The sequence below is a fragment of the Ochotona curzoniae genome, unplaced genomic scaffold, assembly GCF_017591425.1.
Source record: "Ochotona curzoniae isolate NIBS_2020 unplaced genomic scaffold, NIBS_Ocur_1.0 scaffold_1852, whole genome shotgun sequence".
NCBI classification, from domain to species: Eukaryota; Metazoa; Chordata; class Mammalia; order Lagomorpha; family Ochotonidae; genus Ochotona; species Ochotona curzoniae.
In genome coordinates this window covers 58,231,638-58,257,799 of record NW_024467087.1, presented here as the reverse complement: position 1 = coordinate 58,257,799, position 26,162 = coordinate 58,231,638, and the positions used below count along the sequence as shown (strand labels likewise).

At 44.1% G+C, this 26,162-nt stretch overlaps 1 protein-coding gene across 1 annotated transcript in view; it reads left to right on the top strand.

Moving 5' to 3' along the window:
• The first annotated feature begins 254 nt into the window (after positions 1–254).
• The window catches only part of ERCC6L (ERCC excision repair 6 like, spindle assembly checkpoint helicase), a 36,970-nt gene continuing 11,062 nt past the window's right edge, over positions 255–26,162 (top strand). The window contains exon 1 of the mRNA XM_040999802.1: positions 255–383. Coding sequence (XP_040855736.1) covers positions 316–383 — 68 coding nt within the window. The 5' untranslated portion in view covers positions 255–315. The remainder of the gene's footprint in view (positions 384–26,162) is intronic.

Genomic DNA, 26,162 nt, shown 5'->3' with positions numbered 1-26,162 from the left:
AGTCTTACAATGACAGTACATACACCTATCGGCCTAAGCAGGGATCGGAACGGCTTGTAAATGAGACAGAGTGACGTAATCCGACCCGCGCCAGAAACGCAGCGATTGTGTCGTAGCTCCAGCGAGTTTAGGCTCAGGCGCAAGCGCAAGACCTTCGTGGGCGGGACTCAGGCTTTGGTGCCGGAATGCGAGGCCGCGGATTGGCCTGCTGTAAAGCCGACGTTCTGCCGTCTTTGGTGGGCGCACAGAGCATGCGCGGGGCGGGAGCGCGCGAGATTGAAGCGCCCGCCGAGATACTTGAAACTCAACTCGGTCATGGAGCCGTCCCGGGGCTTTGCGGAAGCCGAAGCTTTGAGCCCAGAGCAGACCGCCCGTTATTTGAGGTATATTTGGGATGCCAGGCGGGCCTGGCTTGCAGGCCCTGGTCCGGGGCCGGGGTGGGGTGAGTGGTGGAGTGGCCCTCGGACCCTCCATCGGGCCCGGACTGCTGAGGCGGAACTATGTGAGGCTCGCGCGGTCCAGAGACTCAGCTCTGAGCGTAGGCCAGGTTTCCGGAGGCTAGAGAACGCTCTGGTCAAATAATCTTCCAGTCCGAGTGCTTTCAAAGCTATAACTTCAGTGGACTCTCTCCGGCGTACCAAGCTCTCAGGCTTAGGGGACACAGAGCTGAGTAAAACACCGGCCCTGCCCCCACGGTCGTTTAGAATCTGGTGGAAACGGACCGACAAACCAGGCATTTCTGCAGTGTTTGATAACTGCTTGTAAGAGGTGTAATGTGCAGAGCACAGTGTTGTAGTAAAAGAGATGGCCAGCTACAAGGGTCAGGGGAGGAAATATTTGAGCAGTGTGTTGAAATTGTGCTAGAATAGACATTAACATTATACATAATAGAGTAATAGAATAGAATTATACCTAATAGAATAACATTAAGTTTGCCATCGTAATGGTTTTTAAGTGTACAGATCAGTGGCGTTATGTTTTCTTTATTGTACAGTCGTTGTCACCGGTCATCTCCAGAACTGATTTAGTTCTACCAGAGTGCTACTATTTCCGCTAAACAACTTCCTTTTTCTCCCTTCCCCAGTCCTTAGCAGCCACCATTTTTCTGTCCTTATGAACTGACCACTGTATGTTGATTACCTAAATGGAGGGTGTTCAGTGTTCACTTACCATAAGGTTCATGCTGTACCATATGCCAGATTTCATTTTTCAGACTGAGGGTATGTTTACTATCTGCTGAAACTTGCTGGAGTTGCTTCTGTTTCTTGGCTGTTGTGAATACTGCTGATGTATATACATGGGTATGTATGAGGAACCTTCGGAAAGTTTATGCAAAATAGGGCCAAAAGATGAGTTTGTTTTGCTGTAATTTTTTGAAATCCACACTTTATTTTTTTTTCACAAGTTATTTCATAGTAAAAAAAAAATCTTGAACTGTTTGAAGATCATCTGTATGTAGTTTCACTTTTTTTTTGCACCAAAATGAATTAATCTTTTAAATCAGTTTTTCCACAGACTTCTGCTTTGAAATAATCAATTTTATTTGTTTGAAAGGCAGAGTTAGAGTTACAAGGCGAGGATTTAACTACTAGACCATCGCACCTGGCCCACGGGCCCTCAAACTTATTTTAAAAACAGATTTTTTTTTTTAAGATGTTGTTTATTTTTATTGGAAAGTCACATTTACAGAAAAATCTTTCATCTGCTGGTTTACTCTTCAACTGGCTGCAACGACCAGAGTTGAGCCCATCTAAACCCAAGTGCTAGGAGCCTCTTCTGGGTCTCCCACGTGGGTGCAGAGTCCCAATGCCTTGGGCCATCCTCTGCTGCTTTCCCAGGCCACAAGCAAGGAGCTAGATTGGAAGTGGAGCAGCTGGGGCACGAACTGGTGCCGATATGGGATCTCGGGGGCATTCAAGGCAAGGACTTTAGGCACTAGGCTACTGCGCTGGGCCCCACACACTTCTTGAATTACTGTTGTGAATAGTCTTTTTGAGCCTGTGCTTTCAGTTCTTTTAGATGTACACGAAGAAGTGGAATTGTTGAAACATACAGTAATTCTTTTGCATTTTTATTTGTTTTATTTATTTGAAAGGCAGAGAAAGGGGAGAGAGAAAGCCCAAATGAGTACGGGAGCACTCCCATCTGCTGGCTCATTCTCCATATGCTTGCAACAGCTCCTGAAGTCTGGAGTTTGGAACTCAGTATGTGTCGCCCATGTGACTGGCAACTCCCAAGAAGTTGGGCCATCACCTGCTACCTCCTAAGGTGTGCATTAGCAGGAAGTTGGAATCATTTGCAGAGCTGGGATTCAAACCTAAGCCTTGAGCACAGCATTTCCTTGTGTGATGCTGAGATTCTTCCCAGGGCCCTAATTGTTAGGCCAAATGCCTGCCCCGTCTGTTTTTAGATAGTTGCCATCCTAATGGAATAATGTGCTATCTTGTGGTTTTGATTTGCATCATTAGATAAGTGATGCTGAGTATCTTCGCAGTGTGCTTATTGGCCGCTTGTATGTCTTCTTTGAAGAAATGTCTCTTTAACTTCTTTGCACTCTTTTTAGTTGGGTTGTTTCAGTATTGTTGACTTGTAAGATACATATATATATATATATTTTTTTTTGTGGGCGCCAGTTTATATCTCGGCTGCTCCATTTCCCATCCAGCTCCTGCTTGTGGCCTGGGAAAGCAGTCGAGGGTGGCCCAAATTCTTGGAACCCTGCACCCATGTGAGAGACTCGGAGGAAGCTCCTGGGTTCAGATTGGCTCAGCATTGGCTGTTGCAGCTACTTGGGGAGTGAACCAGCAGATGGAAAATCTTAAAATTTTTTAAATGCATTCTAGATAGTAACCCCTTATCTGATACGTGATTTCCAGGTATTTCCTCTAGTTCTGTAGCTTACCTTTCCCTGTGTTGATTATGTCCTTAAAAGGTGTTAAATTTTAATGTAGTAAAAAGAAATGTTGGATAGGAATAATTGTCTCCCTTTTTAAAAATATGCTTTTTAAAGATTTTTTTTTTATTGGAAAGTCAGATTTACAGAGAGGAGAGAAAGATCTTCCATCTGCTGATTCACTCCCTAAGCAGTCATAACGGCTGGCGCCAAGCCGATCCAAAGCCAGGAGAAAGGGTCTTCTGGGTCTCCCATCCTCCACCGCTCTCTCAGGCCACAAACAGAGCTGGAAGGGAAGTGGAGCAGCCAGCGGGGACACAATCGGCGCCCATATGGGATCCTGGCACATGCACGGTGAGGACTTCAGCCAGTAGGTTACTACACCAGGTCCCCCCAAAATATAATCTTTAAACTGTTTAATTGTTTGAAAGGCAGTGACAGAGAGAGACCAATAGAAATATATTCAGTCTGCTGATTCACCCACCTACATGGTTTCAGCAGCTAGGTCTGGGCTACACCATAACTAGGTCAGCAACTCTAGCCTGGTCTTCCATGAGGGTGGCAGAGGCCCAAGCACTCTGGTCATCTTCTGCCTTGCCAAGTGCATTGGCAGGAAGCTGGACTAAGGTCACGGCCTCCAGGACCCAAATGAACACTGCAGTATGGACTGCGGTGTCTCAGGCTGTGACATAACTTGTGCCATAATGACAGCTCCCAAAATCATGTTTTTAAAGGCTGTTAGAGTCAGAAGGTCTCTGTACAGAGGAGTAAAAGTATATCTTTGGGCAAGTTATGTAACTTCTTTAGAGATAACTGGGAAAGCTGTGTGGTGCGCTAGAATACTGATGTTAGAAGTGGGTTATTTTGAGTAAATCAAGCCTCTGTGACTTGTAGCTCGGCGACCCAAGGAAATCGGTTGACTTATCTGAGCTTAAGCTTCAATTTCCTCATTTGGCAAGTGGTGGTATTGAGCCCCAGGACCTTACCTTTAGTCCCTGTCTCCCTTCCCCTGAGCAAGCAAGTGGATTTCCTACCACCCTAAAATTGTGCCCCTCATTCACTCCCCTCACAGCTTCTCTCTTGACGTTTTCAGTCTCCACAATTCCCACTCCCCGAGCAATCACGTTTTTCTTTCAAAATCCCTACCTCTCTGCCTCTCATAGTTCCCATGTTTCATGACACCTCCACTCTTACAGTCCCTCTTCTTTTCTTTTTTTTTTAAGATTTATTTATTTTATTACAGAGTCAGATATACAGAGAGGAGGAAAGACAGAGAGATCTTCCATCTGATGATTCACTGTGCAAGTGAGCGCAATGGCCAGTGCTGTGCCGATCTGAAGCCAGGAACCAGGAACTTCCTCCAGGTCTCCCATGCGGGTGCAGGGTCCCAAGGCTTTGGGCCGTCCTCGACTGCTTTCCCAGGCCACAAGCAGGGAGCTGAATGGGAAGTGGAGCTGCTGGGATTAGAACCGGTGCCCATATGGGATCCAAGCGCGTTCAAGGCGAGGACTGTAGCCACTAGGCCACACCGCCGGGCCCCCCACTTCTTTTTTTAAGATTTATTTATTTTTATTGGAAAGGCAGATTTACAGAAAGGAGAGGCAGAAAGAAAGATCTCCTGTCACCTGCTTCATTCCCAAGTGGCCGCAGTAACTGGTAACTGATCTGAAGCCAGGAACTTCTAGGTCTCATGTCCCAGGTGCAGGGTCCCAAGGCTTTGGGCTGTCCTTGACTGTTTTCCCAGGCCACAAGCAGGGAGCTGGATGGGAAGTGGGGCAGCCAGGAAACAAACCAGTGTCCATATGGGATCTTGGTGCTTGTAAGGCGAGGAGTTAGCTGCTGAGCCATCCCACAGTTCCTCTTCTGTACCTCCTAATCTTTGTCAGTCTCTCCTGTCCTTGCTGATCCCCTCATGGTCTTCTAACAAAATGTCCCCTTCTCTGTAGCTCATAATTTTGCCCTTTGCAACAACCCTACTCTTTTACACAGTCTCTCTCCTTCCCTGTCTCGCTTCTTTGCTGTGTAATTCCTGAAACGAAACTGAAACTTGCTGTCACATAATCTCTGGAAACATCTTACTTCTTTTTAAAGGTTTTTTTTTTTTTTAAGATTTGATTATTTTTAATGGAAAGTCAGACGTACGGAGAGAAAGGTCTTCCTTCTGCTGGCTCACTCTTCAGGTAGCCTCAACAACCAGAGCTGTGCTGATGTGAAGCCAGGAGTTTCTGGGTCTCCCACGTGGGTGCAGGGTCCCAAGGCTTTGGGCCGTCCTCGACTGCTTTCCCAGGCCACAGGCAGGGAGCTGGATGGGAAGTAGAGTAGCTAGGACATGAATTGGCACCCATATGGGATGCTAGCACATGGCAAGGTGAGGAATTTAGTTACTAGGCTATCCTGCCAAGCCCCACGTTTTATTTTTGTTATATACATTTTTGAAAAATTATTTTCATTTCATCTGGAAGAGAGACATATATTCAGTCCTCTGGCTTACTCCTCAGATGCTTGCACTTTGGAGGGCTGGGTCAGACTGAAACCAGGAGCTCAGAACTCCATCGAGGTCTCTCCCATGTGGGTGGCAGGGGCCTAAGATATAGAGCAGTCACCCCCTGTACCTCAGGGTGTGCATTAACGGGGAGCTGGATCGGAAACAGTGTAGCTAGGACTTCTTTCAAGCACTCAGGGGATGTAGGAGGCCCAAGGTACAACTTGAGCAGCTTCCCCTAACACCCACTACTGCATATGTTTCCTCCCTCCTCCTCTCCTTCCTTCCCTCCCTCCCTCCTCCTCTCGTTTTCTTTCTTCCTTCCCCCCCCCTTTTTTTTAGGATTTATTTTATTTTTATTGGAAAGTCAGATATACAGAGAGGAGGAGAGACAGAGAGGAAGATCTTCCGTCTGATGATTCACTCCCCAGGCGACCCCAACGGCTGGAGTTGAGCCAATCCGAAGCCAGGAGCCTCTTCCAGGTCTCCCATGTGGGTACAGGGTCCCAAAGCTTTGGGCCGTCCCTGACTGCTTTCCCGGGCCACAGGCAGGGAGCTGGAAGGGAAGCAGGGCCACCAGGATTAGAACCAGTGCCCATATGGGGTCCTGGGCAAGCAAGGCTAGGACCTTAACCACTGCGCCATCGTGCCGGGCCCTCTTTCTTCCTTTCTTGACAATATATTGATTTTTATTGCAAAGGCAGGTTGTAAGAGGAGCCACAGCGAAGACCTTCCATCCACTGGCTTATTCCTAAGTGGCCACAACAGCAGGAGCTGAGCCATTCTGAAATCCAAGAGCCAGGAGCTTCTTCCGGGTCTCCCACATGGGTACAGGGTCCCAAGGCTTTGGGCCATCCTCTACTGCTTTCCCAGACCACAAGCAGGGAGCTGGATGGGAAGTGAAGCAGCCAGGACCGGAACCAGCGCCCATATGCGATCTCGGCACATACAAGGCAAAAATTTAGGCCTGAGCCATCTCCTGCCCCCCCCCATAATATTCTTTATCACATACTTTCATTTCCTGTCACATACAGCAGCTCTGAGCTCTTACCCACACTGTTGAAGAGAGGCCCACTTGTGCTGTCTGTAGCCTTGCTGCCATTCTCTGTCTCTGCCTTTTCCCCTACTCTGTCTGGCACATACTTTGAGTCTATTGTTCACACTCCCTCTCTGGCACTCCTTTTCTTTCCATTTCGGCCCGTCATTCACCAGTTCCTTCTTTTCACTGTTACCTCTCTGACCCCCACCTGTTCATACCCTCACTCATGTGCTCACGCTGTCATGCATTCTCTCTGCTGCTGACTTGCTTTCTCTGAAATGTCACCATCTATCGTCCTCCCTATACTGTGTCCCCTGATTGTACCTTTCCCACTTATGTCACCCAGCCTCTGCCTTTGTCTGCCAGCTGTTCCCTTTCTGATGTCTATATTTTCCTCGTTGCGTGTCTGTCTGTTGTCACCTGTCTTTCAGTTACTATATAATTTTGGAACTATGTGGGAGATAGAAACCAGAGTGTATTAAAATGGACACTTTTAATATGAAGAATTATTGAACTGACAAATAAACTAAGAGGTATCCTGGAGCTAAGGGAGAGTGCATAAGGAAGAAAAATTGGGCTATGTTTCTGGCGTCCTTGGAGAAAGTGTGGGTCAGCCTACTGGGTAGCAGAGGTTGACTGGTTAGCCCAGGCTGGAGCTGGTGTGCAGTCCCTAGGCCAGCTGACTGCAGATCTCTGGAATACAGGGCTGAGAGACCAAGCCTTCAGCGACAAGTGGCATGGCTGTACAGAAGCCTACCCAGGGTCCTGTGGAGGAAATGAAGGTGTCAACACAGGCAGGGAAATGTGGTCAGGGTTCGGGAGCTAGTGTCCATGTAGGGAGTGATAGGTTATCTGCAGCCTGGCAGAGATGTTCTAAGGTCATTGAAGTACTGAGCACTCTGGGACAGAGGCGTCATGTTCATTGTGTGACTAAGGCAGCTGCTGGAACATCAGAGGAGCGCCTTCCTCTGGTAATGTCCCTCTAGCGCCCTCTGCTGAGGAAACCTAACATCGTCCTAGCTGTAAAGGATTTAGATGCTTAAAAGGAATTTTGTCTATTATCATGGAGCCGGTATGGAGGGATGAATTCGGAACCAAGAAGCAGTAAACAATAACTGAAAGTGTCTCTTACCCTCCCTGTTTCTCGCCTTGTCTCTGCTGTTCACTGTGTCTCTGTCATCCACTTGCTTGCTCTCAGTTCTTGCTGTCACCCATGAGCTTTCTGTGTGATTCACCTCCTCTCTCCTCTTGGGTTGCTGTGTCTGCCACCATTCTCTGTGTCTTTTTCTTGCCATCTTCTTTACTTTTTCCCACTTGTTCGTTCACTCTGCTGCCTACACTTTCTTTCTCACCCAGTTTTCTTTTATTTATTTTTAAGATTTTATTTTTATTGGAAAGTCAGATATACAGAAAGGAGGAGAGACAGGAAGATCCTCCATCTAATGACTCACTCCGCAAGTGGCTGCAATGGCCGGAGCTGAGTCGATCTGAAGCCAGGGATTTCTTCTGGGTCTACCATGTGGGTGCAGGGTCCCAAGGCTTTGGGCCATCCTCTCCTGCTTTCCCAGGCCACAAGCAGGGAGCTGGATGGGAAATGGAGCAGCTGGGATTAGAACTGGCACCCATATGGGATCCTGGTGCATGCAAGGTGAGGACTTTAGCTGCTAGGCCATGCCGCCGGATCCTGTCACCCAATTTCTATACTGCCCAGCTTCCTTCTATTGCCTTCCTTTTTTTTTTTCTTTATTATCCTCTGGATGGCTTTCCCCTTTTCTCACTCTGACCTTTATTGAGATAGTTTGCATATTGTACAGTTTATCTGTTTAAAGTATTCAATATCAGTGGCTTTTAGTTTATTCACCAACTTTGTGTATTCATTACCACAATCAATTTAGGACATTTTTGTTTCCCCAAAAAGAAACCCCATATACCTTAGCCTTTGTCTTGATTCTCTCCCTCATGCGAGCTCTAGACAAGCCTTAATCTACTTTCTATTGATTTGTCTGTTTGGCGTTTCATGTAAATGGCATCCTGTAATACATGGTTCTTTGTGACTTTTTTGATTAGCATAATAATTTCAATGTTCATCCATGTTCAATTTATATCAGTACTTCATTTTTAATTGGCAAATAAGTTATGGCTAAGTCACATTTTACTCATGGACTCATTGGACTCATCAGTTGGAAGACATTTGAGCTATCTACCTTTATTTTTTTTTTAATGCTGTAGAGTGCATTAGTTAGAAAGAGACACAGAGATCTTCCATCCTCCAGTTTATTCCCCCAGTGGCCACAATGACATGGAGCTAATCAGAAGCCAGAATCCAGGAGGTTCTTCCAAGTCTCCCACACAGGTACATGGTCCTAAGACTTTTGGCCATCCTTCACTACTTTCCCAGGCCAAAACCAGGAAACTGGATTGGAATTGGAGCAACTGGGATGTGAACTGGTGCCCATATGAAATGCCAGTGCTTACAGCTGGAGGATTGGCAAGTTGAGCCATCATGCTGGTACCTGGAGTATCCACTTTTTGGCTATTACTAATAACACTTATAAACATTCATGTGCACTTTTATTTTATTTTATTTTATTTTTTTTATTTTTTATTTTTTTTAGTTTTAAAGCAAGATTTATTAGAAAAGCCGAGAAGAGAGACTCCCGTCCTAGTGATGGGAGGGGGCTTTGAAATAGGAAGGACCCTTACCCTCTGCCATAGTGACAGGAGGAAAAGAAGAACCCTCATGTGCACTTTTAAAAATATTTATTTACTTTTATTAGAAAAGTAGATCAGATTTACAGACAGGAGGAGAGAGAGAGAGCTCCCATTTGCTGGTTCACTTCCCAGGTGGCCTCAACAGCTGGAGCTGAGCTGCTCCAAGGCCAGGAGTTAAGAGATTCTTCCAGATCTCCCACGTGGGTGCAGGTTCCCAAGGCTTTGGGCCATCCTCTCCTGCTTTCCCAGGCCGCAAGCAGGGAACTGGATGGGAAGTAGAGCAGTTGGTGCTAGACCCAGAGCCGACATGGGATGCTGATGCTGCAGGTAGAAGATTGGCTGCCTAGGCTACCATGTCAGCCCCGTGTGTTTTTCATTTCTCTTGAGTGTGTACCTAGAAGTAGAAATGAAGAGCTACCAGATAATGCTAGACTGTTTTCTAAACAGCTGCACCCAAATTTCTCTATACTATCACCAATGCTATCTGTCTCTTTGAATATATGAAATATTTCATCATTGCTTTGATTTGCATTTCCTTGTTCTTGGTGTATATGCTTATTGGCCATTGTATATCTTTGGAGAAATATGTGTTTAGATCCTTGGCCACTTTTTTTAATTGAGTTATTTGTATTTTGTTATAAGATATTCTTTAAGATGGGCCCGGCAGCGTGGCCTAGCAGCTAAGGTCCTCGCCTTGAACGCCCCGGGATCCCATATGGGCGCTGGTTCTAATCCCGGCAACTCCACTTCCCATCCAGCTCCCTGCTTGTGGCCTGGGAAAGCAGTCGAGGATGGTCCAAAGCCTTGGGACCCTGCACCCGTGTGGGAGACCTGGAGGAAGTTCCTGGATCCTGGCTTTGGATCGGCATAGCATCGGCCGTTGCACTCACTTGGGGAGTGAATCATTGGACAGAAGATCTTCCTCTCTGTCTTTCTTCCTCTCTGTATATCTGACTTTCCAATAAATAAATAAATCTTTTTTTAAAAAAAAGATATTCTTTAAGCTATTGTAGCTTTTTTAAAAAGTTTATTTTTATCAGAAAGTCAGATTTATAGAGAGGAGGAGAGACAGAGAGAAAGATCTTCCATCTGCTGATTCACTAGCTAAGTGGCTATAACGGCCGGAACTGAGCTGATTCGAAGCCAGGAACCAGGAGCTGCTTCTGGGTCTCCCAAGCGGATGTAGGGTCCCAAGGCTTTGGGCTGTCCTTTGCTGCTTTCCCAGGCCACAAGCAGGGAGCTGGAAGGGAAGTGGAGCAGCCGGTACACAAACCAGTGTCCATATGGGATGCTGGCACTTGCAGGAGGACGATTAGCTGCTTGAGCCATTGTGCTAGGCCCTATTACAGTTTTTTTTTCATTCTTTTGGAATGAGTATGAGCGTACTTTGAATGGTTCGTAGAAAATGTGTTATGAAAAACCATTGGATTTAAAGTATTTTTACTTCAAAATAAACATTAATTCCATTTTGCAATGAGCTGTTTGAAATATTCCTGTGGCCTTTGAATTTTTGTTAAAAAGAGTTGTTGGGTCTTAGAGAATGTGCATTTTGGGCCCGGCAGCATGGCGCAGGTGGTTAAGGTCCTCGCCTTGCACGCCCAGGATCCCATATGGGCACCGGTTCTAATCCCCGCAGCCCCGCTTCCCTTCCAGCTCCCTGCTTGTGGCCTGGGAAAGCAGTCGAGGACGGCCCAAAGCCTTGGGACCCTGCACCTGCGTGGGAGACCCGGAAGAGGCTCCTGGCTTCGGATTGGCATAGCATCGGCCATTGCGCTCACTTGGGGAGTGAATCATTGGACGGAAGATCTTCCTCTCTGTCTCTCCTCTCTGTATATCCGCCTTTCCAATAAAAACATAATAAAATAAATCTTTAAAAAAAGAGAATGTGCATTTAAAATTACCAAATGAGAAAGACATACAAGCTTCAATTCAATCTTTGGCAAGTGAGTAGTTGTTTGTCTTGTCTTGGGCCAGCATTTAATGAGCCATATGAGTCCATTCATAAGTTAGGACAGAGGCTAGTGCTATGGTGTAGTAGATAAAGTTGCTGCCTTATAGTGCCAGCATCCCATATGGGCCCCGGTTCATTTCCTGGATGTTTCACTTCCCTACCAGCTCCCTGCTTGTGTCCTGGGAAAGCAGTCAAGGATGACTGAAAGCCTTGGGACCTTTTTCCCGTGTAGAGACCAGAAGAAGCTCCTGGCTCCTGGCTTCGGATCGGCTTATCTCTGGTCATTGTGGCCATTTATGGATGAGCCAGCAGATGGAAAATTTTTTCTCTCTCGTTCTTTCTGTAAATCTGTCTTTCTAATAAAAATAGTAAATCTTTAAAAATAAATAAATCTTTAAGAAAATATATAATTTTTATATTCAGTGAGCAAAAGCTAGAAGTTTTTAAATTTTGGGGCCTGGTGTGATGAGCTGGTGGCTAAATCCTTCTATGAGTGCCCGGCAGCGTGGCGTAGCAGCTAAAGTCCTCACCTTGAATGTGCTTGGATCCCATATGGGCGCCGGTTCTAATCCCGACAGCTCCACTTCCCATTCAGCTCCCTGCTTGTGACCTTGGAAAGCAGTCAAGGATGGCCCAAAGCCTTGGAACCCTGCACCCACGTGGGAGACCTGGAAGAGGCTCCTGGCTTCAGAACGGCACAGCTCCAGCCATTGCGGTCACTTGGGGAGTGAATCATCAGATGGAAGATCTTCCTCTCTGTCTCTCCTCCTCTCTGTATATCTGACTTTTTTTTCCTTTTTTCTAAGGATTTCTGTCACAGTTGGTGCAGATATCAAGACTGTTGATTATAAACACATACAGACCCCTCACCCCAGGAGGATATTGCAAGTTTTTTTACTTCTATAGTGAAGCTTTCTGGAAAATACAGGGCAGGTTACTGAACTTAGTGTGAAAATGGTTTGATAGAGCAGGAAAAAGACCTATGTTTTAGTTTTTAATGATATGCAAGAGGTAGATATGAGCTGACAGCTGAGAACTTGACTTTCTCTCTGGTACATGTTTGTTTCCTTTTTGTTTGTTTGTTTGGTTTAATTTTGTTTCTTTGCTTCGTTTTGTTTCTTTAGATTTATTTATGTATTTGAAAGATGGAGTTACAGGGAGAGAGAGAGCTTTCTTATTTGCTGGTTCACTGTCCAAATGGCTGGGACAGGGCCTTGCTTCCAGGTTTTTTGGGTTGGTACAAGCAATCAGAAGGGGACAAACTGCTTCTCCAGTATCAGCCTACCTCCCAGCACTGTTTCCAGTATTTTCTACCTTCTGGAAGGTGGATGAGATATTTAGGCTCTAGCCCAGTCACAGCTAATCCATCTGTGCAAGAGATTTCATCATGTGTAACCAGCTGGTTCTGACTTTGGGTCCCCACTCTCTCTCTCATAATGACCATCAGGATTGCTCCAGAAACCCCTCAAAACAAACTAACAAATAAACAAACAAAAAAACCTAGAGTAGATGGAGAACAGCAAGGAAAGCTCAGAAACAGGAAATGGGCAGTGAGGATGCACTTATAACTCACTGGGTGGGACACGAAGATTAGTTACTCCTCACTAGGGTATTGAAGATTTCTCTGCACACCCCTCCTGAAACTGTTCACCTAAACTGTTGACACATGTCTTGTTACAGTTACGGAGTTAGACTACCCAAAAAACAGCCAGGTTCTGCAAAATTATGATTCAACGCTATGAACTGCTAAATACTGAAATTAAAATAGACATGAGACAGCTGAATAGTAATCTGTAGCCATTTTAAGGTGTATAGAACCCAGCTGTATATAAACTAATAATTGTAATGTCAATGTAGAAGTCATAGGATGTGGTTCAGAACTTGCACTCTTTTTTTTTGTTTTGTTTTGTTTTTTCTCTCTCTGTTTGAACATGCTGGTTACACAATATCATGTCAACTAATTCCAGTACGTTATAAATTGTTACTGATGTAATGTCGGGGCTTTCAATTGATTGGGATGATACTCTGCCGGCTCAACCTTCAGACCAGAGACTGTCTCCTCATGAAACTGTTGAACTTATCTGCAGAATAAGATGCTGAACTCTATGCTTTGTAGATGCTTGCAAGGAAAAAAAATCTCAACTGAATTTGACCTGTGGTAATGCAACAAGATGGTAGAATCCACCATAGGGGTGGGGGGAGCGGGTTTTGGGGAGGGGAGGGGGAAATCCTAGTGCCTGTAAAACTGTGTCGCATGATGCAATGTAATCAATAATAAAAAAAAAAGATTTATTTATTTTTATTGGAAACTCAGATACACAGAGAGGAGAGAGAGAAAGATCATCCATATACTGATTCATTCCCCAAGTGACTGTAACAGCTGGAGCTGCCCTGATCTGAAGCCAGGAGCTTCTTCCGGGGCTCCCACGTGGGTGCAGGGTCCCAAGGCTTTGGGCTGTCCTCTTTGACTGCTTTCCCAGGCCACAAGCAGGGAGCTGGATGGGAAGTGGAGTTGCCGGGATTAGAGCCAGCGCCAGTATGGGATCTCGGCACAATCAAGGCGAGGACTTTAGCTGCTAGGCCATGGCGCCGGGCCCTGTAAATGTTCTTAACGTTTAAATGCCATGCCTTTTAAACAACTCTCCTTCTGATCTTATTCAGACTGTTGGCTTTAAATTCCGTCTTTATGCTGAACATTTTCACATTTTTTAGTAAACTTTATTTTAGAATAGTTTTTAAGTGTTTTTTAATTGACAACTCAGTGTATATTTATATGGTATTGTTTGGTTTTTTATGGTTTTTTTTATTATTGTTATATTATGATACAGTTTCATAGGGTCTGGGATTTCTCTGATCCTCTCCCCAAGTCTTCTGTCCTCCCCTCCCCCCAATGGTTTTTTATTACAGTGCACAGTCATAAGTCCATCATTATGAGCAATGACAAAGCAGACAGTCCAGGATCCTGTTGTTGAGACATATTTAGCAGTTTCATTGGGAGTACATCTTTGATCTGGAAATAGAGATGCATACTGCATTGTATCCTCACATCTGGATATGATAGTCTATTACACAATTACTATACATCCCATTGAATAAAAAGCCACAACACAAAATCAACAGGAAGAAAAATAGAAATTTACAACATCTTAAATAACATGCTACTGAATAACTTATGTGTCGCTGAAGAAAACACAAATTAAGAACCTTGAGGAACATGATGCTGTTGTGACCTATGAGCCAGTGACAAATTAAATTGGAAAAAAACCCAATTTTTGAATAAATGAAAATAAAAATGAAACCATCAGAATCCATGAGATGTGATTTCCGTTGATCTTTGTTGGCAACAGCTAGATGGGTTTTGTTTTTTTAATCCAGTCTACTAGTGTATGACATTTGATTGATGAGTTTAAGCCAATTACATTCAGGGTTAATATGAATGGGTGGTAATTTGGTCCTGTCATTTTAGCAATGGGTTGTTATTGTTTGATTTAGTCTTCTGTTGTTATTTTACTGGGATGTTATTCACATTTGCCTTTGGTTTTGTTGGGTGCTATTCCTTTTCTCTGTCAAGAGAACATCTTGATGTATCCTTTGTAGGGCAGGTTTAGAACAGGCATATACTTTTTTTTAAAGATTTATTTATTTATATTACAAAGTCAGATATACAGAGAGGAAGAGAGACAGACAGGAAAATCTTCCACTCCCCAAGTGACCACAACGGTCGGTGCTGCGCCAATCCGAAGCCAGGAACCAGGAGCCTCTTCTAGGTCTCCCATGCGGGTGCAGGGTCCCAAAGCTTTGGGCCATCCTCGACTGCTTTCCCAGGCCACAAGCAGGGAGCTGGACAGGAAATGGAGCTGCCGAGATTAGAACCGGTGCCCATATGTGATCCCGGCATGTTTAGGACTTTAGCCGCTAGGCCACGCCGCTGGGCCTGGGCTTTTCTTTACTGTGGAAGAATTTTATTTCATTTTCAAAGACAAAGGAAAGCTTTGCTGGGTATGACTGAAGAGAGCTTGATTATCATGTGTCGAGGTGAAGTTTGCTTTTGGTCAACCCTATTGGAAGTTCTGTGCTCCTTCTGTATTTTGTTTCCCAATTCTTTTTCCAGATTAGGGAAGTTTTCCTTTATTATTTCATGGAATACATTTTTAAATCCAGCTTCTCTTTCTGTACCTTCTGGAACTCCCATAACTGTTATATTTAGCCTTTTAATTTTTTCCCTTAATTCTTGAATACTTTGCTTAGTTTGACTCAATTCCTCTTCTAACTTTTTAATATCTTTAAATTCTTCCTTTTTTTTTTTTTAATAAAATGTAAGGCGCACTCCGAGAGTCCTGCTCAAGCAGTTTTGATAGTTCAACCCTTCTGAATTGCTGCCAGTCTCGCTGTTCCAATCACAATGAAACCTATTCAGAGTCCACTGGCTGACAGTCTCTTCATGGCTGGGGTTCTGAAATCAGCAGTTCAGTTGGCGGGATCTCAGAAGAAACTTCATCTGAGATGATCCCAGACCTGATTCTTGTATGAGATTGCTAGTACAGGGTCCAACACTGTCCGTTGCACCAATCAGCTTTTGCACATGCTGGTCGTTGCTATTGTTGGGCCGGTTCTGTTTCCAGCCCTGTCTTCCTCGTGAACCAACGAGTATTGTAGTCCAGCTCGATCCTATCCACTTCATACTCAGTCCTCATGCAAACCAGTGGGAGCTGCAGCCTAGTTGGGGTGACTCCCCATAACCCCCACCGGGCCTGCCCCCTACCCTGGTTCCCATGTATGCCAGTATGTACCGCAGGCCTGTCCACATCCCATTTAGCTCTCGTACATGTCAATGGACATTGAAGCCTAGTTCAACCCAACCAATCTACTATCTAGCCCACACACATACTGGCAGGTGCCTTTCTGTCTAGCCACCCCAGCCCCTGTCCTGGTTTTCTTGCTGTCCAGTGGTAGTGGTAACCCCAAGGGAAGTGCCCATTATCTCCCTACTAGGCCACTCCCACTCCCGGATTATGGACTCTCCAGGTAGTTCTGGCATTTGACTTGACAGAATTAGCTCCCAGTGTCAGCTTTTGCCATCTGAGGCTGCGGCTAAGCCCAACCATCCTTCATCCACTCTAATTTTTGCTTGCACCAGTCAGAACAGTCAGCCCACTGTGGCCCTTTTCTTGTCTAGCTCACTTGAGGCTCACAGGTGTCGTAGCCCTGCCTAGTCTGATCTGCCCCCGCTCTGACTCACATTTTCCTTTGTCACATTTTCCTTAATTTATTTGAACTATTGCATGTGCTGCTCATTGTTGATAAGCTTCATAACAAGTGTTTTGAATTCTGTGTCCCCCATTTTTTCGATGTCTTCCTCAGTTAACTCTGAGGTTGTCAAAGGCTTTTGCCCCTTTGCAGGGGAGTCTTCAGTAATATTCATTGTGTCTTTGTCTCTTCTTTTGCTCATGGTCATTGTACTTCTGGTTATCAGATTCTTCTGGGGCAGGTTTCTAAGCTGTGTGACCCACAGGTCTACAATGCGATTTTACTTATTGTGGTTGATACGTGGTTCTTTGCAGTTACTTGTGGTACTCCCTCCAGCGAGTTTTGAGTCTGGGTTCTTGTTTTAGACTTCCATTAATATCTCCGTAACCCCAGCTCCTGGCTCACTAGTCTCCACCTCCTGTGATACCGTGCTGAGTCTGTACAAACTGTATTCCACTTCTGGTTTGGGTAGTTCCCAGGATTAGGGAAACACCAGGTGTTCTAAATAGCTAGGTTGTTGGTGGTGTTGATTTTGCCAGAACCTGTTGGCCGTTAGGTCTGAGGGCTACACGGGGTTATTTTGAGTTGTAAGATGCCAAAGTCAGTATTATTTTCTAAGTGTAACCAGTGCAATGCACTCAGCTCAGTGAATTCTCTCCCAGTTTAGCTTGTTCTCAGCTCTTTGCTGTCCCTCCACTCTCACAGCGTTTGCCACATTGTACAAAATGGTTCCTGATGTGACATTGGTAGAGTCCTGGATCAGCTGGCTGTTAGGTCTCGGGGATACTTGGACCTATTTTGGGTGGAATCTGTAGGATGCCATGTCAGCGCAATGGACTGATCCAGCAATCATTTCACTCTCAGCTTTGTATAATCACAGTCCCATCTCTTTGCCTCCCTGGACAAAATTGCGACTAATGTAGCTCTGGTTGGGGTCCATGCTGTGAAATCCATCCTGTTTCTGCACCGCCTTTTTGGGGTCTGCTGCTCTGTCTCTGCTTCTGTTCTAATCAAACAAACAGCAGGATGGGCAGTTCTTTGTAGGGTTCACCTCCTGAGCTGGTGAAGTCTCTTTCCCATTTGGCTGCTGGTGGAGATCCAGCTGCTAGTAAAGCTCAGATTGAGTTCTCTTACTGTCACTGGATTATCTGGTCACTGTCACACCATACCATTGTCTCTGCTGCTTTCTCATGTCTGTCAGTCTCCATGTGCTCCTCTGCCATCAGCCTGTCTTCTATTTCCTGGAATGTGCCCTCTCTGCTTCACCCTGATTACCAATTCTCCATTGTTTAAACATGTCCTTTACCCTATTTTATCATCTTGGTTCTCAGTTTGATGTTTCAATACTTATATAATCAAATTAGATGATTGGCAATACATCACTTCAAATAGGGTGAGAACACTTAAAAATACATTCTTTGAGCCATTTTGAAATAGATTTTTTTTAAAGTTTTATTTGAAAGGCAGAATGCAGCAAGAGGAGGAGAAACAGAGAAAATCTTCTGCTGGTTCACTCCTCAAATGACTGCAATGGCTGGGAATGGGCCAGGCCAAAGGTAGCAGCCAGGAGCATCTGGGTCTCCCGCATGGCTATGGGGGCCCAAATATTTGGGCAAGCTTATGCTACTTCCCAGTTGTGTTAACAGGGAGTGGAATCCAAAGTGGAACAGTTGAGACTCAAACTGATATTCATGTGGGATTCCTGTGGAGGCTTAATGTGCTGTGCCACAAATTGGCCCCAGTAATACTGTTAACCATGGTCCTCATGCTATGCAGTAGATCAGGAGAACATATTACTTGTGTCAAACTGAAATATTATGCCGTTTGACTAACATCTTCCTTTCCCTGTTCACAGCCTGTGGTAAATAGTTTGACTTTCTACCCAGCTTGATTTTTTTTGTTTGTTTGTTTTTAGATTCTGCATGTGTATTTTTCTTAAATGACATATCAAAATTTCCTTTTATTGCAATTTGAACATTTGAAAACCAGAATACTGGGCCCGACATGGAAGCCTAGTGGCTAAAGTCCTCACCTTGCATGTGCCGGGATTCCATGAGCATGGATTCTAATCCCAGCTGCTCCATTTCCCATCCAGCTCCCTGCTTGTGGCCTGGGAAAGGAGTGAAGAACAGCCCAAAGCCTTGGGACCCTGCACCCACGTGGGAGACCTGGGGGAAGTTCCAGGCTCCTGGCTTCAGATTGGCTCAGTTCCGACCATTGTGGCTGTTTGGGGTGTGAATCATCAGATGAAAGATCTTCCTCTGTTTCTCTTCCTCTCTGTATATCTGCCTTTGTAATAAAAACAAATCAAAAAACAAACAAAAAAAAAGAGAACTAGAATATCTATTCCCCCAAATTATGCAGACAAAATATATAGTGTTTCATTATATTCCTTTGTCAGAAGTTATTGTGCACAACAGTTCTCAGTGCACAGTAACTTCATTTCATTGACCTTAGTCTTCTAAAACATGGGAATACTTGAGAAACTTACTGGTGCTTCTTCTCTGAACCAAATTGAAGACAAAAAGAACTAAAGTATATCAAATCGTCCCAACTACTGATTCCATGAATTACTGGTGACGAGGTAGGGAGAGAAAAACAACACAACTAATTTCTTTTTTTAAAAAAAAATATATATTTATTGGGCCCGGCGCAGTGGTTAAGGTCCTCGCCTTGCACCCCGGGATCCCATATGGGCGCCGGTTCTAATCCCGGCGGCCCCTCTTCCCATCCAGCTCCCTGCTTGTGGCCTGGGATAGCAGTCGAGGATGGCCCAAAGCTTTGGGACCCTGCACCTACGTGGGAGACCTGGAAGAGGCTCCTGGCTTTGGATCGGCATAGCATCGACCGTTGCGGCTCACTTGGGGAGTGAATCATTGGACGCAAGATCTTCCTCTCTGTCTCTCCTCTCTGTATATCCGCCTTTCCAATAAAAAAATAAAATAAATCTTTAAAAAAATTATATATTTATTATCAATTACATTGCATTATGTGACACAGTTTCATAGGCTCTGGGATTTCCCCAACCCCTCCCTGTACCCTTCCCCCATAGTGGATTCCTCCACCTTGTTGCCAACACAGCTAATTTTAGACATTATCAAAATGATTGTCATACCAGTCTACCTTAGCATAGAATAGTTTGTGTACTACATACAGTGACTGGCAAGAATAATAATATAAGGATTATGCCTAAACTGACTCTTTGTCCTAATCTATTCCTGTCCTTGTGTTCTCTGAAAGATCCCACTCATTAAATAGGCAGTAATTGCAGCGACATCCAAATGGCTCACTTGTTGCTCTCTGAATTCTGTTAAGACCACTGTCTCTGCGCTCTCTTTTAAGCCGAGAGTGTCTCAGCTTAAAGATATCTTATGTATCTCAGCTTGGCCAGCCTTTCTCTCCACTCCCACAGCAGTGTTCTTACCCCTTTCCTCTGGCTTTAGAATAACAAAGTCAAGCTTCTGGTGGTAGTAGTATGTGGGGGGTCAATATTCTGGTACAGGGGGAGGGATTTTCACAGTAGGTTCAAGTGTCAGTTTACTAAGGTCCTTTGTCAACATTTCTGACTCCTCACAACTTTCTCCCCTGGACATCCAGAAAGATGGCAGGGTCACGGTTGTGTTACTGCTTGGTAGTAGCACACTGATACCCGTGCCAATCTAATGACATCTCTTAGGTGCTTGGCTCTCAGGTAAAGGAGTGCTGGACTCTAGTGACTCCTCAACAGCCCAGAAAGACACTGAGCCACCAACACTGTGGTGAAGGAACCAAGCTGCTGGGGAAAAAAAAAAATCTCTTCACCCACACTTAAGTACCTGGTTTATTTCACTTAGGTTCAGTCGTGTTGATGCAAAGAACAGACTTTTCTGCTTTATAAAGGTTGAGTAGAATTTCTTTGTGTACATATATCACATTTTAAAGATTGATTCATTTATTGATGGGCACTTCAGTAGTTGCCTTATCTTGGCTACTGTAAGCAGTAACACATGAAATATTAAGATGTACAACATCTCTTCTCAATACTGACTTCAACTCCTTTGGCTATACATCTAGCAGTGGAATTGTTGGGTTGTATGGTAGTTCTTTTTTTTTTTTTTGAGGAGCACCCTACCACTTTCTTAAAATATTTTATGTTAATTTTAATTTATAATATCACCAGCAGTATATAAGGGTTCTTTTTTCTCCACATCCTAGCCACAGCACCAGCCTTTCCATCTTTAGGGTTTTCTACATATAAGATCATATCATCTACATTTAAAATTTTTCTTCCTTTCTAATTTGGGGATCTTTTTTTTCTTACCTAATTATTGTGTCTAGAACTTGTATTACTATGTTGAATAGAAGTGATGTAAGTGGTCATCCTTTCACATCCTGGTTTTAGAAATCAGCTTTCTTTTTTTTTCTTTTTTTTCTTTAGATTTATTTTATTTTTATTACAAAGTCATATATACAGAGAGGAGGAGAGATAGAGAGAAAGTGGAGCTGCCGGGATTAGAACCGGCGACCATATTGTATCCTGGTTCATTCAAGGCGAGGCCCTTAGACACTAGGCCACGCCACTGGGCCCAGACATCAGCTTTCAGTTTTTCAACACTGAGTATGATGTTTGCTGTTTTTTATTTTAAGATTGTAATTATGTTGAAATAGTTGTCTTCTAAGTTTGCTGAATTTTCTTATAAAGATTTCATTTTTGAGACATCTTAAACAAGACCATATCACCTGGTCTCTGCTTGTTAAATGTTCTCAGCTTGCTCTTCAGCTGCCATGGAGGGTTGAGTGAGGGAGGGAACAGGGAGGCAGAGCCTGGCTGTTGTCACATCTGCTTGCCATGTCATCTGACTGCTTCTCCAGCCATCTGTAACATGCTGTGTTCATATTGACTCTGGGATGGAAGTTCAGGGTTTAGCCTAAAAGGAATGACAGGAAACTCCTTGATCAAGCCCTGCCTTGTTGAAAACCTATCTGTGCTTCTCCATAGTCCTAGTAAAGCTCTCAGCAAGTTTTCTTTTCTTAAAGATTTATTTATTTATTGGAAAATCAGATATACAGAGAGGAGGAGAGACAGAAAGGAAGATCTTCCGTCCGATGATTCACTCCCCAAGTGAGCGCAATGGTCGATGCTATGCCGATCCGAAGCCAGGATCCAGGAGCCTCTTCCAGGTCTCCCACGTAGGTGCAGGGTCCCAAGGCTTTGAGCCATCCTCGACTGCTTTCCCAGGCCACAAGCAGGGAGCTGGATGGGAAGTGGAGCTGCTGGGATTAGAACCGGTGCCCATATGGGATCCAAGCGCGTTCAAGGCGAGGACTTTAGCCACTACGCCATGCTGCCGGGCCCAGGTTTTATTTTCAAATAGTCTTTTTTTCTGTCCTTGGATTCTGTGGGAAGCCAGACAGCAAGAAGGTACTGGGGAGGCCAAGAGTTGGAGTGCAAGAGTGACACGTGACCAAGAACAAAGGTTTAATTTTTCATTGAAAGTCAGAAAGACACACAGAAGAGAAATCTTTCATCTGCTGGCTCACTCCCCAAATGGCCATAATGGTAGGAGCTGAGCTGGTCGAAAGCCAGGAGCCAGAAGCTTTTTCTGATTCTCCCATGTGGATGGGGGTGCAGGGACTCAAGGACTGGGCCATCTTTCTGGTGATTTCCCAGTCACATGAACAGGTCCCTATACATCTGTTAGAAAGAGAATACAAGCAGTCAAGAAGACCAAGGCCTGTGTCAGAGTGTGTGAAAGGAGTGTAGAATGCCTTCTACAGTTTCAACTTGAAAAGCAATGCTGCTTTTGATTGAACTGGGAAAAATACCCTCTGGCAGAACAAACAGGAAGATAGCATCTTCCTGCATGCTATCAACATGCCTTCAAAACATAGCTGAACCTGCTGGCTAATTACTCCAGAAAATATAGCTAATTAGTAATTATGCCAAAACCAAATTAGCTTTTTTTTTCTGGTGTAGCAGATGTGTTTAGGCATCCAGATGGATCATACCAGCCAATGTTCTTCATCAAGAAAAATGCTTTCATTACTGAGGGAAGCGTTTGATGACTAACACCTTGACTAGCCCTTTGGAATAAAGTCTAATTAAAAATGAAACATTCTTCTGGAACAAGATTAAGTTATTTATATTAGAAGCAGATTTCAGTACTTCAGCCTGTTAATCTTTCAGCTAGTGTTGTATGGTTAACCACTGGCAGATACAAAATGACAAATATTGGATGATTCCACCTATATGAAATATGTAGAATAGACAAATATATAAAGACAGAAATAGATTAAAGATTACCAGGGACTGGGAAAGGGAGGAAATAGGGAGTTACTGCTTAAAGGCTAGAGACTTTCTGTTTGCGGTGAGGAGAAATATGGCGATGGTGCACATTATGAATTATGTCACTGTCGATTGAAATGGTTCAAATGGCAAATTTTATATTATACATAATTTCTCAAAGAACAACCCAGAAATTTGTTCTCTGATGGTTCCATACATGGAATTTAGAAGTCCAAATCAAGGTGTCAGCAGGGTTAGTTTCTTAGAGAATATGAAAGAGAATATGTTTCATGCCTCATGTAGTGCCAGCAATTGTTAGTGTATGTTTTGGCTCATAGATGCATCTCTACAGGTCACACTCACAAATTTCAAAAATGAAATTTGTGGGAACACTATTCAACCCAGTACAAGGAATTTCCAGGGGTAAAATTTTCTGGGAAAAGTATTTAGAGTCATAAAAGCATTGACAACAAAAAGATCCTGAAATACCAACATTTATATTGGGATGGGCAGAGGGAGAAGGAATTGTTAGAGAGGAAGAAATCTAGGAGTGAGTGGTAGGGTGTACCAGATAAAAAGTAGAGTGGAAACTTCGAGAGGGATATTTTAAACAAAGCAGAAAGGTCAAGAAAAAGACCAAGAAGTTAATTTGGAAATATAGAGATCATCGGTGCCCTTGGTCAGAATTTTTTTGTAGTTAGTTAAGAAGCCAAGTCATAGTATGCTGAATTATGAACTCTGGTCTTATGAGCCTTCAAAGTGAGAGCCAGATATCGATGGACAAAGCAGGCTTTTTAGTCCTTTTTCCTTTCTTTGATCCACCACTTACATTATTTTAAAAATAAACAGAGAAATCTTCCATCTGCTGGTTCATACTACAAATGCCTACAAAAGTCAAGGTTGGGCCAGGTTGAAGTCAGGAACTCAGAATTCAGTCATTCTCCTACATGGGTTGCTGAGGCCCAAATACTTCAGCCATTACTTGCTGCCTTGCAGGGCATCATAAGTAGAGGCAGAACTGAAACCATGACACTGTAGCATGAGAGATTGAGATATCCCAAGCAGCATGCTAGCTGGTGCTGTGCCAAATGCCTGCCTCCACACCCAGATTCTATTATTAACAGTTTAGTATACTGCATTGTATACCTATTTTTATCATATATCTATTCCATTAGTGCATTTTACTTTCTTGGACGCATTTCAAAGAAAATTTCAAACATCAGAATATTTTCTGCTCAGCTATTCCATGTACAAATCATTACCTAGCTTCATACCAATTGTACATTTGGTGTGTTTTGACAAATGTATATACCTGTATAACCCTGTACACAAGGGTGTCAAGATATAGAACAGCATCGTCACCCTGGCAAATTTTGCCCATACTGCTTGCCAAGCAGCTTCCAGCCACACTTTCCAACTCCAAAGGCTACTGTTGTTCTGCTGTTTTCTACCATAGGTCAGTCTTGTGTATAAGAGAAATCACACTTTCTGCTCTTTTGTGCCTTTCTTAATGCGATTTTGATACACATACATGTGTGAATTCATTCATGTATTAATACATGTGGTAGTTCTTTCTATTGAGCAGTGGTCCATTTTATGAGTATACCACAGATTGTTAATCGAAGCTGAACACTTGGGTTGCTTCCAGTTTTGGGTATTATGAATAAAGCAAAATGGTTTTTTAAAATTCTCAAGTATCTATCATAAATGGAGTTAAGCAGGGGGAAATATCTTTTTAAAAAAGATTTATTGGGTCCAGTGCAGTGGTATACACACTAAGCATTCACCTGGGTGCCAGTTTCTGTCCTGGCTACTCCACTCCAATTCCCTGCTTGTGTCATCAAGGCTTTAAAGGATCACATTTCAAATGCTGGCATTCAAGTCACCTGAGTTTTCCCATCACCATAGGTTTTATTTGATTTTGATTGGGCATAGAAAATTTATCAATTGTGTCTAATGTATCCATATGCACTTTGACAAGTAGATTAGACAAGAGATATTTGGACAGCAACCAGAGTGCTTTCAGTTTTGGCTGTTATGAATAAAGCAAAATGATTTTTTAAAATTCTCAAGTATCTATCATAAATGGAGTTAAGCAGGGGGAAATATCTTTTAAAAAAAGATTTATGGGCCTGGCGGCATGGCCTAGCAGCTAAAGTCCTTGCTTTGAACGCGCCAGGATCCCACATGGGCACCGGTTCTAATCCCAGCAGCTCCACTACCCATCCAGCTCGCTGCTTATGGCCTGGGAAAGCAGTCGAGGATGGCCCAAAGCCTTGGGACCCTGCACCCGTGTGGGAAACCTGGAGGAAGTTCTTGACTCCTGGCTTTGGATCGGTATAGCATCAGCCATTGTGCTCACTTGCAGAGTGAATCATTGGACGCAAGATCTTTCTCACTGTCTCTCCTCTCTGTATATCTGACTTTCCAATAAAAATATAAAAATCTTTATATAAAAAAAGATTTATTGGGTCTAGTGTGGTGCTATATGCACTAAGCATTCACCTGGGTGCCAGTTTGTGTCCTGGCTGCTCCACTCCGGTTCCCTCCTTTATTTGTATTGGAAAGAGAGAAGGAGGGACAGAGATTAACATCTTTCATCTGCTGGTTCATTTCCCAAATGGCCGCAATAGCTGGAGCTGAGCTGATCAAAAAACCAGGAGCCAGGAGTTTCCTCCAGGTCTCCCACATGGGTGCAGGGTCCCAAGGCCAGTCTCACTGCTTTCCTAAGTCACAGGCAGGGAGCTGGATGGGAAGTGGGGCAGCCGGGACACAAACTGGTGCTTCGATGGGATCCCGGTACTTGGCAAGGTGAGGATTGGCCAATTGAGCCATTGCATGGGCCCCTATGGACGGTCAGTCTCTCTCTTGTTTTTTTAAAAGATTTATTTATTTATTGGAAAGGCAGATATACAGAGAGGAGGAGAGACAGAGAGGAAGATCTTCGTCCGATGGTTCACTCCCCAAGTGAGCACAGCAGCTGGAGCTGAGTCAATTAGGAGCCAGGAGCTCTTCCAGCTCTTCCATGTGGGTGCAGGGTTCCAAGGCTTTGGGCCATCCTTTCCTGCTTTCCCAGGCCACAAGCAGGGAGCTGGATGGGAAGCAGGGCCGGCAGAATAGAACCAGCGACCATATTGGATCCTGGTGCATGCAAGGTGACGACTTTGTTCACTACACTATTGTGGTGGGCCCCCCCCCTCTCTTTTTTTTTTTTTTTTTTAGTTTGAATTTTATGGTACAATTCTGTATAGTCTGAGATTTCCCTCTTCCCAGTTCCCACCCCCCAACTGATTTTCCCCCATATTGTCACAACATTCCTTAATAAGGAGTTACAGTTCCATCAGTCTACTATTTTAAGTGTGCCCCGGGAGAATCAAGATGGCGGAATAGGGTAAGGACACGTTTAAACAGTTGGAGAAACATTTAATCAGGATGAAGCAGAGAGGGCATATTTCAGGAAATAGGAGTGGACAGAACAACAACAGAGGGGTACCTGGAGACTGTCAGACACAGGAAAGCAGCGAAAACAATGGTATGGTGTTGCAGTGACTGATAATCCAGCAGCATTCAGCG